This window comes from Colias philodice, chromosome 1 (assembly GCF_061535455.1).
Source record: "Colias philodice isolate Cphi_HAF_F1 chromosome 1, ilColPhil1 Martin Lab GWU primary, whole genome shotgun sequence".
NCBI classification, from domain to species: domain Eukaryota; kingdom Metazoa; phylum Arthropoda; class Insecta; order Lepidoptera; family Pieridae; genus Colias; species Colias philodice.
The window spans coordinates 3,583,901-3,600,642 of record NC_143086.1 but is presented as its reverse complement, the minus strand read 5'-3'; the positions used below and the strand labels follow the sequence as shown (position 1 = coordinate 3,600,642).

Here is a 16,742-nt window from a genome sequence, read left to right as displayed (position 1 = left end):
ATGAAGTCGGTTAAAAAAGTGGGTTCAAATTCCAAATCACTATTAACATTTCTTTTTCTATTATTTTTTACTCTCATTACTTATATGTCATCAATTTATAATAGTTAATAATTAATGATATTCATTATAAATAAATAATTGCTGAAATATTAAAACCAGCATATTACATAAAATAGAGTTGCATAAATTTATAATTTCAAGAGGAAATGAAAGTTAATTTATCAACGAACGACATTTATTTAAAACATTAACATTAACATGTATTTTGGTTTCGCTATAATCAACTTAAAAATAATAATAACCTAATATTCACAAAACAACAACGCACAAACATCAGTGGGGTAACCGTTATCAGTCATTCAATTAAGGGCAAAAAGTAAACCATTTCTTGAAGGTTCCCGCATCACTCCCGTGTGTCTCAGTTAAACACAAACAAATCTACTGCGGTTGAGTAAACCACGCCTCTCTATGACTTTGGCATCAATGAAGCCGATACTGTGGCACTTGGAAAATAATATAATCAACTCATAGCCGTAAACTTCCTCCGGAGGACTTTTGTCCATAGTATATAATTATTGTCTTAAGATTAACATTTAAAGCTTTTCCGCAAATAATGACATAAATAATTTTAAGCCGCTTCATGACACAGACAGTGTCGCTTACATGCTAGGAACTACTTACGTCACAACGCAGAGCCGATGCGTATTATAAAATGTGACCCTAATTTAACATCAATAGAAACATCGCATCGCATATACATACTTCGCCACGCAAATAGATTTAATACAAAATATATTTACCTATTTGCGGTGCTTGATGCCATGCTTCCGTTCCTACAATAATCATAATTATTGTCTTCATAATATGGCAATGATTCCCGGGACAGGAATGTTTATCAATACATTGAATCCGTTTGCGATTCGCGTTCGAGTAAGTACGAGGGCTTCGAGTATACGTTTACTTTGGGAATTTCCACATGATCGCTTGAGGTGGTGGTGTACTAGTCGGTTGATCTGAAACGGGTACGGTATTGGTAGATATCTCATTTCCAGCTTCAGCATTATCGTTTCTGTCCCAGCCGTGTTCATGGACATGCTCGTGATGATCTGGTGAAGGGAACCACTCTGATATCCAAACCGGACGCCAAATCTTCTTCACTCCAGGAACCCAAATTTGCTTCCAGTCAGGTACCCAGATCTGTTTCCAAGCTTCCTTCCATTCCAATTTCTTGTCAGGTACCCAAATAAGCTTTTTCGATGGTTTCCAGATTTGTTGCCAGGCTTCTTTCCAGACGAGTTTCTTGTCATCAATCCAGATCTGCTTTTTCTCGGTTCTCCAAATTTGTTTCCACTCGTCTTTCCAAACTAGTTTTTTATCCGGGATCCAGATTTGCTTTTTACCTGGCTTCCAGTACTTTTTCCAAATTGGTTTCCAAATGAGCTTCTTTTTCCAAAGGTCATGCGATGTATATTCCCAGCCATCATGGTCTTTGCCCAAGTATTTTTCTCCGGGTACTCCGACCTTGATCCATTCGGGTTTCCAAAGCTTCTTCCAAGCGGGGACTTGAATTTCCTTCCAACCTGGTACTACTATATCTTTCCACACGGGAACAGTTATTTTCTTCCAATCTGGTACTTTCACCTCTTTCCATGCGGGAACTTTGATAGGTTTCCATTGCGGTTTGTAAATCTTTTTCCAGTCAGGGACCTTGATCTCCTTCCACACAGGAACTTTAATATCCACCCATAAAGGTTTCCAGATCTGCTTCCAAGAAGGCTTCCATATTTGTTTCTTGGCTGGTTTCCAAATCTTTTTCCATCCCGGTTTCCAGATTAATTTCTTCTTCCAAATGCCAGGGTCGTGATGATCGTGGTGGTCGTGGTGATCATCGTGTTCGTGGTGCTCTTCAATATGGTGCTCTTCGTGGTGATCGTGTTCGATATGATCATGATGGTCTCCTATGTCGTGGTCATCGCCTAGATGTGGACCATCCTGGAATGGAGTGACTACATCATTCGGCGCTGGGTAATCGTAGCCATCACGGTTCTGTGCGACATCCTTACGATCTACCTTCTGTAACTGCTGCTGCGGTTGTTGTTCTTGAGGTATCAACGCCTTGCCCGATACCAGAGCGACATAGAGGATTACCGCAAGGGCAATCTGCAACAAAAGAAAAACATTACAATATCAATTATTGCCAATGTTATCACGCGAGCGGAACGCATAGCTATTAAAGTCGCACAGCCATATAACTATTAAACAAGAATCGAGTTTAAACAATGGGTATTATGTTATTGATATAATATCTTAGACGAAAGTTGATCTTAATCTTGGCCCAAAAAGTTTCACTCGTGCACTTGTTACTTGTTTATTAGAACTTATATTTTGATTGCATAACAAGAACAAAAGGAAAGTGAGACACATCAACCAGTCGAGCCGATGCTGAAGTAGGAAGTCGTGTATTAGTACACGTTTGTACCGTTAAGGCAACCATGGGGAAAGTTGACGTTTTAATTATCTCATTATCACAAACAAAGCCTTAAACCTGCATTGTTATACAATACGGACGATCCGGTCGCCGACATGTATATCTATAAATCCATGTAGGACGAATTGCGTCATTTATATATGTAAAAGATATCATGATTGACCATAAACAATACCTATACTTTGCGGTCATAAAGTTTATTTTAGATTAGAACTATGTATTTCTTTTTAATTTTTCGACAGCTGATTTTATTTTTTTATTTATTCTCTATATTGGTGAAAGAGCTGTTTAGCTATTTACAGCTGTACCATTGATTAAAATTAAATTATGGTTTTTCCTGACATTTAAAATATGTGACTAATATCGTTTCCAATAAATAAGTGAATATTGGAAAGATCCAGTCGATCGATTCTTCGACGCTTGCAGATCGAGGCGCCACTTTCAGATGATTTATCTTGAGTGTTAAATATAAAAATTGTTTATTATATTAGAGGGTTATATAAGTGGTAAATGGAAATTTGAAAGTGTATGTATGTTCATTAGCACAATTTACGCGAACGGACGGGCGAAATAACATGTAGAGTTTTTACGACTGGGCTTAAAGAGAAACGTATTGCACAGATATTATTAACAAATTAAATGGACAAACAAGAATAATGATGTGGCGTCAACGTAATCCATTTTTGAATTTATTAAACAACTTTTTATGTGACTGTCGCATGTTATATAAGAGTTTTTAATACAATGTGACCTATGGTACATTTCGATAAGTATGTGCCAACTGCCAATGTACCTGCTAATTTATTATTGGTCGTGAATTAATGAATGCGTATAATAAATTGTATGGATATATATTAAGCCCGGTAACAGTAATGGATAGTAATTCGTCGTGTACATTATCGATCGTCGTAATTTTGTTTGAACTTGTTCGCAAATTATGATATTGTATGTAGGTATTCAAGCTTTTTATCAAATTGCTTTGAGTTATTTGATACCGTATTAAGTAATCGATATTAATTGATTAAGAAGACTTGAATAAAGCGACATTTTCTTGGAAAATTCATGTAGAGTTCTGTCATTAAATAATTAATTTATCTCTAGTATAATTAACGTCCTATTTTTAGGTCGTATAATTTTTATGGGCGTTTCATTTTTGAAGCTTAGTCCAATCATTTTGCTTAGATTAAAAATACTTTATGGTAAATTCTATCACAATTATACTTTCTTGTAAATGATTCCGCTCATAGAATGACATGCTTATTACAAGCAATAACCTTTTAAATCCGCTTTCTCAACTAGAAAAAGTAATTATACATATCTCCATATAAAGTGCTATCCACCTTACGCTATACCTATTAATTAAAATTATAGAATATATCAATTTTGCTTTTACATAACAATTGTTATTTTTATGATTAATAAATAAAAAGATATGAGTTTTCCAATTTTTTACAATATATATTAAATACAATACAAAAAAAAAACTCTCAATACAAAAGTGAACCTAATTTTATAATAACAAAACAATGCGATATAAACACGACGAGACTATTAAATGGCGCTCAGACAAACCTCGATGAATATCAACAAAACTTACATAATATTGTTATAATTACATATGAATTCTGATCGCTCGTGACCCCGCGATTATATAACGATATATTCTTTGTTTGAGAGCACGTAAATTTTACAGGGCACCATTTTTATTTTCTGAGGCCCTGGTACTTAATTTCACGAGCAATTTATTATTAAGTTATTTATATTGGGATTATATAAATAAACCCGCAAAGATTTTGGGACTGAGATTTCCAAAAAAATCGTTTTCTTTATGTATAGTTTAAATAATAACTTTTAAATACCATATAAAAAAGGTTTAATTCCCGTAGCCATAACCTCAATATTTAATAGGACCCCTGTAATCTTCTAGCTCCAGTGATATAAATAGCTTCTTTAGAATTACAACCATAAAATAAATAATGCGGAAAACAGGAAAAAGCTTGTTCCCACGACGTCACTTTTCTTCCGTCTAAAAACGTGTGACATAGGTCTTCTTTTCATTGGCGGATAAAAACGTATGATATTTTTCAATGCTATGAATTCAATTTGAAATGATGCAGGTAAAATGATATTGCTTTTTCACATTTAATGTGAAATTCAATATGTTAAATGGAAAATATAATTCAATTACGCGGAAAAAAGATAATTTAATTAATAGTGTCCGCTATCTGGTAAAGCATAATTATTATTATGTGTCCGCTTTTTTATATGAGAAAGTAAAAAATATGGCGATACACGCTTTAGGTATTAGGACACACTAAATTTAGTTGAGCGTTTCCATATTTGGCAAAACAATCGATTAAGTATATAAATTTGTGAGTAATATTACGTTCCACCTGTTGTTGTGTTTATAAACTTAAACGAGGATTTGTGCTTTCCCTTTCATTACAAACATTTGAACTTACGGATATCGCCAAAAAGCAAAGTAGGTTCGTACTGATCTTTTGTTGCCGAACAAAATAAAAAAATTAAGCAATACGGCCGGCGTGTACTTTTAAATTTCATTAAAAAGTGCCGTTGAAAAAAAAACCTTTCGCTCGAATCTGAGTAAAATTGTAATATAAAACGTCAACAGTAATAATAAAATCACTTCGTATTTACAACAACCAAATAAACTTTTCGTTATTTAACACCTATTTTTTATGCGTTGTTTTTGTAACGTGAAATATGCGTCAACACAATAATTTGTTTGTTCGGACAACATTTGTCGATTAGTAACAAGCACGTAATAGCTTTCAAGTTTGAAGAGTAAATTTAACCAGAGCTAACATTGGAACCGGCTACTGATTTGTCAAACTACGTGATATTAAATATTTAAGTATTGTAATATTCGGGCACGCGGCTAAAATACACTAGTTTAAAAACCACATTTTAAATTTAAATCGAAAAACGATAAAACCGCGAATGTAACACTCGAAAATAATTTTTAAAACTCTTAATAAATGAAACTGACCACTGGGCTCCGAATCCCTCGCATGTTGGGCGGGGACGGCCTTGCCTACGAGTCGACTGCGAAACTTCTCCGTCTCGACGCCTTAGGCGAATATTTATATACGAAGCCCACCCCTGCTTGGAGGGGACGCTTTCGAAGGTTCCAAGGAAGCGTGGGCACGGGAGATCCTTCCGTTTAAGGTGTATCGTTGTATAACGAAATCAGTTGTCGTTAACGAAACTCCCACTTCTAATACGGATTATACCAATTATACCGATATTTTTCCCGTCAACACAATAAAAAATATTTATTAAGCTCCAAACCACTGAAGTGAAAAAATTCCATGGAAAATTTCTAATTTTTTCTTTGTGTTGCAAGAATAATGCAAACCATTATTTTTATAAGCTCAGATTCAAATGTTTTCATTGTAATAAAATATTTCAAAGTGATATTAAACGAGAAACTTGTTTGTACATTTATTAATTGGTCCTTTATTTGCTTAAAAGCCATTATTTCATCCTTGAAAAATAAAAATAACGGAAAAATTTTAATTCGAATAAAATATACCTAGATCATGTAGGTAATAAATTCAAGTCCTTAAAACGTGACTTGATTAGTAATGATGAATGATAAATGCATATTTGTTAAATTTGGTGTTCGTGTAATTAAATATACCAGTATTAAGAGCAAACAAAAGAGCCGTTTTTCTATACAAACGAAGTCCCCTGTTTTCTCCCTGCATTGTGCCACTAGAGCAATATATTTTTTAGTATTAATCTATGGTAACTTTAGCCATGTTCCTACTTCCTTTTTGTCATTAAAATTATTAAAAAAATATGAATCTTTCAAAACGTAAGAAATAGGACAGATTTTCCGTTATGTTCCGTTTTCCATAAAACTAATTTTTGAACATTATATTAAAAAAGCAAAACGTAGGAACATAGCCTATACTTTTCTCAAATAAATTATGAAAAAAGTAATTAAATCGGTCCAGTATTGAAGGAGGAAACAGGGGACCCATATTAATAATTGTTAAAGTCACACATGTTTTTATAATATAAGTAATAATATCTACTTAAGAGGGCGCATAAAGCAAAATAACCAATCTTCTATTAGATGATACGTGTAATATGCAAGACCAAATCTAAAAAATAAAATATATATCAAACTAGATGATATGTTCAACGATTCTATTTAATCAAAAACATAAAATATTAAAATTTACTCGATAAAAAAAAATCACCAAGTTAGCTCTAATTTTCACACTTTTACGTTTTCTACTTGACATGGTAATACTTATTATGATTTTTTTTTCATAAACAATTATATTAAAACATTTGCAAGATATTTGTCAGAGCATTTTGTGTAATTACTTTTAGTTTAGCCATAGCCATCATGTATTATAGCAATATTATTTTTCCCAGTATAATAGCGCCTACATACACCTTATAGGTAAGAGTAGGTACCAAAAGAGCGCTGGAATTTTTCCACACTGGAAATAATACTGCTTTAAGTTGGTGGAACGGGGATGGTGGACGGGGGAAGCCCTTTGTAACCGCTGAAGAACTTTTCAGTTTCAAATGAAGACTAATTAAAAATAATTTATTTGTTAGGGAAGCTGTACGAAACGTCTAAATGTCAATGCCGGTCGCAATCAGGTTTCAGGGTTCCAAAGTTTTGTTGGACATAATATAGGGCTTCGAAAGGGATTCCTATTCCAGAGCATTGGGTTAAAATTTATTTACCCGTTTCAATTCAATTTTGTTAAAATGCTCTAAAAAATGGTTTGTTATTATTTTTGTAACGCAATATCGGGGATTGTTATTGTTATTGATATAATATTCAATATGCTTTTTTTCAATTTGTAGACATATATTTCGTTCATTCGCAGGTGTGTTTCTACATCTCTCTATATTGTTTATATATTTCGAGGTTTTCTTTGAATAATGATGTTTCGGTAATTATTTTAAATAAAAAAGAGCGTGTGCACCACTCGTGTCAGAACTCAGAAGTGAAACTTCTTTGGCGAGATTCAAAGATACCAAAGTCGCCTTACTACGTTACGTGACGGTATTGCTATGAGAACGTGCCTTAAGAAGTTTCACTTCAAAAAAATTGTACACCCAATTATATAATGAGTTCCTTTTCAAGTAAATAGAATGAACACATAGAAAATATTCCACGCGCCCACTAGTGATTTGTGCCCACATTTGCACGTGGAAACCCATTACAAAGTGAAAAGGAACCCTTAACAATTGTTACACACAATCAAAAATATATATTCAATTTATATCACCTCTTACACGTGTACGCTGTAAAGCATAGAAATTGTTGCACATTGTGATATAAAAATATGAAATCGTAGTAAATGTGAAATATCAATTCTCAGTACTTCTGTAAGGACTAAATTGATGTTATATTTATAGCAAATTGATTCCATCCTTCCTGCACAGAAATGCGTGGACACTTTATGTTTAAATTCGAAGAATTCAATATTTTCAAGCTCCGCCTTCCATACCATTTCTAAGAACATTAATATGACATGTACCTCGAATCGAAGCATTTGATAGAACTAAAAATAATTTATAATTATGGTCGGAACCAAGGTCGAGACTAATTTCAGTTCTGATTCCAGTTCTAGGGATAGACTTCCTTATTAGTAGGTATATAAATAAATACATTGTAAGATTTTGCTACAATTTAAAAACGTTTATATTTAATTTTAAATTCTAAATGTTACTCAGACATAATTTATACATATAGAACTATAATTATTAAGAATAAAGTTTTTTGACAAAAAATTATAATACGCCATGAAATGCCTCCGTCTTTTGAGAATATCGGCTACAAGTGGGTAACAAATATATATCATTACCAGGCTCAAGGGCATATTATGGCGACATATTAGGTTCAAAGAGACCAAAAATTCAATCGTCACTTCGCAATCCAATAATTATGTAACGTAAGTTACTTCAATACATACTAATTAATACAACTAATTACTAACACTACGGCATAGGCTTGATTTCGTTATCTTGACATATTTTTCGAGGTATTCGAAGGGCACTTTCTTCATATTTTTTGAACGAAAGTGAAACTGAGTAAATCGATAATAGATCTGAGAAAGAGTAATGTAATAAACTGGAACGTTTAAGTTACATGAAAGAAATAGATGTAAGTGTTTAATTAATTATAAATATATATTATTTTTGCAATTCTCAATAAACACGTGTACTATATACCTACACGTGCAATATTTTTTGCAGTTTATCCAAAATATATAATAATCAATAGGTATCACTGAAGATTTTCGATAAGGTACATTTAGCTTACGGAAAATACCTAAGCATGAATGCCTCTTGTAAGTGTATCAAGTATGAATGCTTGCATTTTGTTTTCATTTTCCTAATTTTTTATTCGACATTATCTATTAATTTAATTTTGTGTTATGGATTAAAACAAAGTGAAAAACTCGTATTTTCGTAAAATTTAATCCGCTACCAATTCGAAATAACAATGTAACGATTAAAAAATACAAAAGATAAGATTTTTTTTTTATTATTTTCTGATTTTTCTACTTAGATACGAGATTTTATTCTGCGTAATCGGTGAGGATTTTATTGATTTGAGATAATATTTTAAGCTTCAAGATTTGAAAAAAGCAAAAACAAAAAATTTTGGTCTTGAAAAATTATATGAATTTCAAAACAGAATAAAATCATGTCTATAGTTTAATTTAATGTGATAAACGCGTCATGGCTTTTCTTTATTGCCCTTACGCATTGCGGTCTATACTACTATGAGGAAAACAAATAAATATGTATCAAAATCATTTCAAACCTATGCAATTATAAATTGTCTTAACTATTAAAAATAAGTTCAAAAAAAGACATTACAAAATACTAATCTACTTTAGTGAATAGATAGATAGATAGTGAGTTCCATTGACTTAAAGTTAATGTATTTTCTATGGCGCCACCATTACCTATTAACATAATTAATATATTATGATAATACATTCTTTTCCAATACCATTACGTGGCTGTTGTTTTAGTTTCTTTAGTTACTTTCCGCCCCTGACTTCACCTGCGTTGTCATAGGAAAGCTATAGTTTCTGTTCCTGTGGGATTTCCGAGATAATAAGTATCATTTCATCATCAGCCCACATACGTTCCCACTGCTGGGACTCGGGCCTCCTATGAGGGTACAGGCCATAATCCACCACGCTGGCCAAGTGCGGGTTGGTGGATGACACATGTCGTCGAACTTTTGATTCTTCGACATGTCGGTTTCCTCACGATGTTTTCCTTCACCGTTCGAGCAGTGGTGATGTTACAACATGCGCAGATAAATTGATAAATCAATTTATTTCCTGCGCGCTCGCCCGGTCTCGAACCCCGGACTTATCGATTCGAAGTCCGAGGTCTCACCGCTGAGCCACCACTGAGTATCATTTGTCAGGTCTCAAACCATATTTGTACGAAATTTCATCCGATCATCTAAATCGGTTCAGTGTCTGTGAATTTTAATGTTAAAGTATCAGTTTTAATCCGGGTCGCCCAATATACGAACGTCCAAAAGCTTTATTTCTACACATTATCGTCATTGTAATAATTAATAATACTGTACTACAAAATAAATCTTTGAGGGAGGCCTATGTCCAGCAATGGACGTCCCACGGCTGAAACGACGACGTCGACGACAAAATAAAAAGTTCATTGTTGAGTACTTTGCTAACGCACACTTGACCTTACACTATCGGAATTAGGGTGTATCTCTGTTTATATTACATCTCTGTATAATAGTTTAAACAGAAATGAGCTGTTGATGATCCTGATTGTTTTTACAAAAATTTACTAGCGCAATGAATCCCTCTTTTTTTGCTCTCATATTACCACAACTAAGACGAATAATATGACAATAAACACAAGCTTATTATAGAAATGCATTTCGGTGAACATAATACAAATTATATCAATCATTGTTAGTAATGGAAAATAACCAACGACTCGAAATATCCATCGAATACGTAGCCTATAATAGTTATATTCATGATTTCAAATACAATAATAGGATATGAAATCCCAGCTCATTGTAAGGAGAATAATAAATTTTATATATAAGGAAAAAACTAAATGGACATGTTTCGGCAACTCGACCATAACCGCCCATTTTGCGTGATAGAAGAGGAAGGGGGAATAGTTAAATCTTGCGTATGCGTACGTTCCATGATGACGTGGGTTGTCATTTCTTCGACTACCATGCACGCTCTGAATAGTACCTAATCCCTAACGAAGAGGTGTTTGCTGAAAGGACCATGCGCTATTAATGGGCAGTTGTAGTCTACGCAAGTGGAGAATCCGAAGTGCAAGTATTGAGTCGAAGCTCGGCAGGGCTTCTCCTGCCTGCTTCAAGTCAGATCAGCTTGACCATACTTTCTGCTTTCAGTATCAGTCTTTCTCAGCTGGATAATCGGCAACTAGGTCCAGCCTGAAGGTATTCCAGATTGTAAGAATTACATATTACCTATTTATTTACTTATGTGTAGTTACTGTAAAGTGGAAATGAAATTTTTAAAAGTGGACCTGAGAATGAAATTTTCATAAACAAGCCTATTTCCTCAGCGTTGATAAGCTGATAGAACTTAGAATTGTTACCGTAATATACATAGTTGCTTTTATTAAAAACAGTAGTAATTGCTTTTCTTATCGTTTTATATGGTAACGATTTTAAAGCGCATTTTCATATGCCGTATGCGTATTTTGCGTAGTATACTTTAACAGCTATAAGTATAAATCAATGACCTCACGTAAGTCAAGGCATCCTTGACGCATTTTAATTATATAAAATATTTTCTTTTGATAAAAACAACTCTATAACAATAAGGACAAAACAACAAATTTAAGGCACGCGTCATCATACTGATATTACAAATGAGAAAGTTTGAATGGTTTCAAGTTTGGAAGTCGGTTACTCAATAGCGCATAAACAGATATACCGATTTTTATGGACTTTGAACACGAATAGTTTACAATCAAGATAACTGCATGTTGTTCTTTTTCATTTTATCTCGATTGAGCCCTTACGAGTGGGTCGTTCAATTTATTTTTCAACCGAACGTTTCCAACATTTAAAAGCAAGCGTTGGGTAGGCTCTTGTGAATATTTTACAAATATTTTTACACACGTAGTTTTTACCTCAACTCATACATAGTACCTATGCACTAGCTGATCTACGCAACTATGTCTGCTTTTATTAGGAATATTTCCAATAACCATCATCAATAAATGGACAAACCAAAACCAACAAAAAAAACATTTCGAACAAGTATATATCCTGATAGTACCGCGTTCATACAAACGCTACAGCTAATATCCCTAGTTTAAATTACAACCCTTCTCCATAGCAAATGCTAATCATAATAAACACATTGAATAGATAGATAGTCAAGTCAATAAGCACACACGGTTTGGTTTTGAAGGTAATATGATACGCTTGTCGATGACAATATGTTCTGACCAAATTAATTAGAAAGTTGAGCTCTATTAACATGTTTATGGAATAATTAATCGTTAATGAGATGCTACTGTTGTAGAAATAAGAATCGTATGTTAATTAATTTATTTTTGGATCTTTTTATGTGTACAACGGAACAGGTAATAAAGAGAGATGAGATCATGTTTTAGTAATTTTAAAAGACTATAATGACAATATACAATATATATTTTATTTAACACATAACTAAAAACAATATAATACGAAACAACATGTTAAATAAATTAATAAATAGATATAAATAAATATTTCAGGCCAATTTTCACACACGGCACGAACTGATCCCATACTAAGCTTTCGCTTGTGTTATGGAAATCAAATGGCTGATAAACATACATAATATATAATTTTTAAATAAATACTTATATAGATAAAACACCCAGACATAGATAAAACACCCAGACACAGAGCAAACACCGATGTTCATCACACAAATATTTGCCCTGGGTGTGAATCGAACCAACGACCCTGGCTTGGAAGGCTATACATTTTTATCTTAAATGCTAAAACTTATAGAAACAAATACAATGGAAGTATGTTCCTAATGCTAAAACGTTTTTAAATGAGGCAATGAAGTCAATGTATTAATTTTCCATTAGCTACAAGTCCCTTGCTAATACCACAAAATACGTGTATCGGATTTTATAGAGAAATGTCGAACGACATGACGTCTAGACTATTTTTCAGGGTAAAATTCAATCTCCAGGAACGCGGAATAAACCAATTCCATACGTCGAATAAATTTCGCAAGGAATGATCCCCAGATGATTTTATCTCGACTTGGTAAATGCAAATTAGGTCACTTAAGTTTACGTATTTACTAATCTGTGCTTCAGGGCATACCTATACAAATTATATATTAACGGAAAATACTGATGAATAATGATAATGGAAATGATTAATTAAGATTTATTTTGTAAAATGCATTATTAAAGTTGGGAATTACTCACAATTAAAATAAAAGACAATCGAAATAATTATAAGCTGCTGCTGGACTTCGATTGGTCTGTATTTGAGTTGCTATATCGGTTTGATTTAGAAAGCAAGAAGAATACATATTTTATAAGGCTCCGAGAAATACAAAAAAAAAAAATACAGTAGAGTCATAAAAATTTGGTTAGTTATGAAAAATTTGGACTCGAATAAAAAACAACAAGTAATGCACATGACCAATATCTAAAATCCTTGCACAACACGTTGCATATACAGGCTACAGCTAACCACAATGACAATATAGAAATCAGCATGTGAGATCGCATAACATTGTTAGACATAACCCTGACTAAAAGGTCTTTAGACTTATTTATTTACCACTCACTGTAATTATATCCATTTTCTGATTTTTCTACGATATAAGTACCTACGTAATTAAAACCTAACGACTGTTATTTGTAAAAATTGTAATCATTTGTCCCGTATTACATGCTGTTTACTTCTTGAGTTTCATGTAGTTTTCGAATTTTGACAGCGCAGGCATATCTTAATCTTCTTATATATAAAATTCTCGTGTCACAATGTTAGTCTGCATACTCCTCCGAAACGGGTGGACCGATTCTCATGAAATTTTCTGTGCATACCTATCGGGTAAGTCTGAGAATCGGCCAACATCTATTTTTCATAGGTACCACGGGCGAAGCCGGGGCGGACCGCTAGTCTTAATATATATAAATCTCGTGTCACAATGTTTGTCTTCAATGGACTCCTAAACCACTTAACCGATTATAATAAAATTCGCACACTATGTGCAGTTCGATCCAACTTGAGAGATAGGATAGTTTAAACATGTAGGTACCACGGGCGAAGCCGGGGCGGACCACTAGTTTTATATATAAACTATAGTGGTCCACCCCCGCCTCACTTTGTACATTTTTAAGCTTTCTCTTTCACGCGTGATGCCGTGACAAAGGGAAATGGGGATTCATTTTCATATATATAGAGATATTATACAGATGCAACTATATTGTAAAACTATTCAAGAGCTTACTGCGAACACCTGGACGCGAGCAGGTTTTGTTTTTCATACACAATCCGCTGAAAATATTGCGTACATTTGTTTTCTATGAATCAATTTTTAGTTGCATGGTTGGCGCTCCACCACCGTACGCTTCACTAGTAAGCTTTGGATCGATTCACCATCTCATGTGTTCCCGAATAAGTACAACATTGGGACTTTCAAAAGAACGTAAGTATATGCCAATTAAAGCGGCAAAGCACCTGTAATACCATTGCGACAAGGGTTTAATGAGCGGCAGTGGCCACTTGACATTTAGGCCCCTTTGCGCTGCCATAAAAAATAGTTTCAAATTATTCTTCTCAAATGTCTGACAACCTTTAGATGTAGAAATGCCCTTTTCAAACCACTTACTGAAATCACTCTCACACACAAATATTTCAAAATAATTCCTAGTACTTACATTAATTTCAGATATTATTTTATGTGTTTACGCAAACAAACAGCTTTTCCCACATTTAATATTTGCCATACAAACCGCTAACTTAAAGCCTGTCCAAATATTGAGCAGACAGCGTGTCAAAGGCACACGTAAAGGTATTTTCAATAACCAGCTAAAATATCGCTCCATTCCACGATGCTTATTAAGCGAAAATCAATCTGCATAAAGTAATGAAATGACGGTCAACAACATGTATCAATGCATCCCGTTAAACGTATTCAAAATGTCAGTTAAAAAGTTATTTAACGTGCCACATTTACACGTTACGATGTGTTGAACTCGATATGTAAAGGTTACTTTTAGAGAGAATTAAATCTAGAGCAGAGTTGAAACAGACGGTAATATACGTGAAAGTCTGTGTTTACGTTAAGTGAGTCAATGTTAAACAAATTTCCTCCTTAACATCATTTTTACTCCATCCTAAATCTAACCTTCTACACTACGACATCGTCACACGATATCGAATCGTAACCTCTAATGCGTCTCCCAACGTTATGAAAACTTACTTGACCATATCATCAAATAGCCCCTGGAACTAGATCCAGGTATTAATTGGTTTTTGAGTTCCTGTTATTACCGAAATATGCATAAATGCTATTTGATGAACGCGGTATTAAAGGGAATGGCTCTGCAATGTAAACAGTCGGTATTTACTCGTTGAACTTTAAAGAGATATAGGTTTACCATGTTTACCGGTATCTGATATTCGCCAAATTCAACAGCGCACACAATCCGAGCTATTTATGTACGAATATCATTTGGTAAAGAGAAATCATATTCAAATGAAATACCTACGTTCAAATTCATGTACAAGTTTAATAGGAATTATATTATAATTCAATTAATGTACAAACGAAAATTGTACTGTTATATGTTGGTATTCGCAATAAAAAGAAAAACCCTGAAGCAATCGATCAGGTTGTCATTAATCGGCTTTGGACGTAGACATGAATTTTTCCATGGAAAAATTTTCGTTACCGTGAAGGCCAGAGTTACAACGTGTTTCGGCTTATAATAATTGCTATATAAAAGCTTACGCCCACGATTCCCACCACGTTTTCGTTCAGTACATTGAAGTTAGATTTTTTGCGTATCTACGCCCAACAGTGGCAAAAAATCTACTGAAATTGAAAAATAAACACTAGGTATAACCATGACGCCTATACTTTATATCATCATCATCACTATCACTATCATCATCAATCATCACTACATAGTATAAAACAAAGTCGCTTTCTCTGTCCCTATGTCCCTATGTCCCTTTGTACGCTTAAATATTTGAAACTACGGAACGGATTTTGATGCGGTTTTTTTAATAGATGGAGTGATTCAAGAGGAAGGTTTATATGTATAATATCATCCATCAAATAGTGGAGAAGTACTGTTATTTTTGAGGTTTCTAATGTGATGTCGTAAAAAATTACATTTTTTCCGTTTACATTGCAAACGCAGGCTGAACCCTACTAGTTTTATCAAAATAATGTACTAAGTATTGTACACATTGAAAAGGTCTACAGAAAAGTCCGCGATGGTATGTATATGTCTATTTCTTATGGATAACCCACAATAACTTTTTTTTGTCATTTGCTTTTTACGACAAATAATGGCTAATTTTCGAAGCGATTTTAACCAATACAGCATTAATCCTTAACCAATTAAATACCTTGAGTACATTGTTCATTTAATATAGATGTATATGGCCCTTTACACCGTATGATTTAAGTGAATATTTTCGAAGATATTACAGATTTAAAAATTGCGGGACGTAGCGTTTGCGGCGGTACCGGCCGGCCGCCATTGCACCCGTGCGAAGCCGGGGCGGGTCGAAAAATGCCTTATAAATGTACCTACATTTGTAAGGCTTTTTATATATTTGCTATATATTGCTATATAATTGTGTTGTAAAAATACCTATTATGCGACACAATTATATAGCTAATTTGATAATAGAATTAACAGATTGCGTGCGGTTACCACTAAGTTAGTCGATAATTCCATTCGGCTAAGCTCACTTAAGATCTACGAATATGCAAAATAATTCGAAGTGATCAAAGTCCAGTGGGTAATCATATCGAGACCGAGTTCTAGATATTAAAGCGTACATGTACGTAATAATATTATTGTAAAGGTTAGCTTTCCGCCCACGGCTTCACCCGCGTAGTCGAAGGAAATTTCCATGGGATGAAAAGTTTTCAGGTGGTAAAAAGTAATGTAATATGTTTAACCTCTTAACATTATACAGACACAAACATTATAC

General features: G+C 33.7%; 2 protein-coding genes across 3 annotated transcripts in view; both read right to left on the bottom strand.

Annotated features, from left to right (window-relative positions):
- MED23 (mediator complex subunit 23) overlaps positions 1-16,742 on the bottom strand; it is a 263,054-nt gene that overhangs the window by 53,359 nt on the left and 192,953 nt on the right. The gene's annotated exons all lie outside the window — the stretch shown is intronic.
- LOC149491063 (uncharacterized) lies at positions 218-5,636 on the bottom strand. Its single transcript, XM_089699405.1, has 2 exons — positions 5,499-5,636; positions 218-2,160 (listed from the first exon to the last, which is right to left on the bottom strand). The coding sequence occupies exons 1-2, from the start codon at positions 5,520-5,522 to the stop codon at positions 958-960; spliced, it is 1,227 nt and encodes a 408-aa protein (XP_089555531.1). The 5' UTR covers positions 5,523-5,636; the 3' UTR covers positions 218-957.

What these genes read in the sequence shown, in the direction of transcription:
- LOC149491063 (XM_089699405.1), bottom strand. Translation starts at nt 5,522, where the DNA reads ATGCGAGGGATTCGGAGCCCAGTG. An exon ending in GAGGGATTCGGAGCCCAGTG is followed by an intron (nt 2,161 to 5,498) that starts GTCAGTTTCATT and finishes CTTTTGTTGCAG; the next exon opens with ATTGCCCTTGCGGTAATCCT.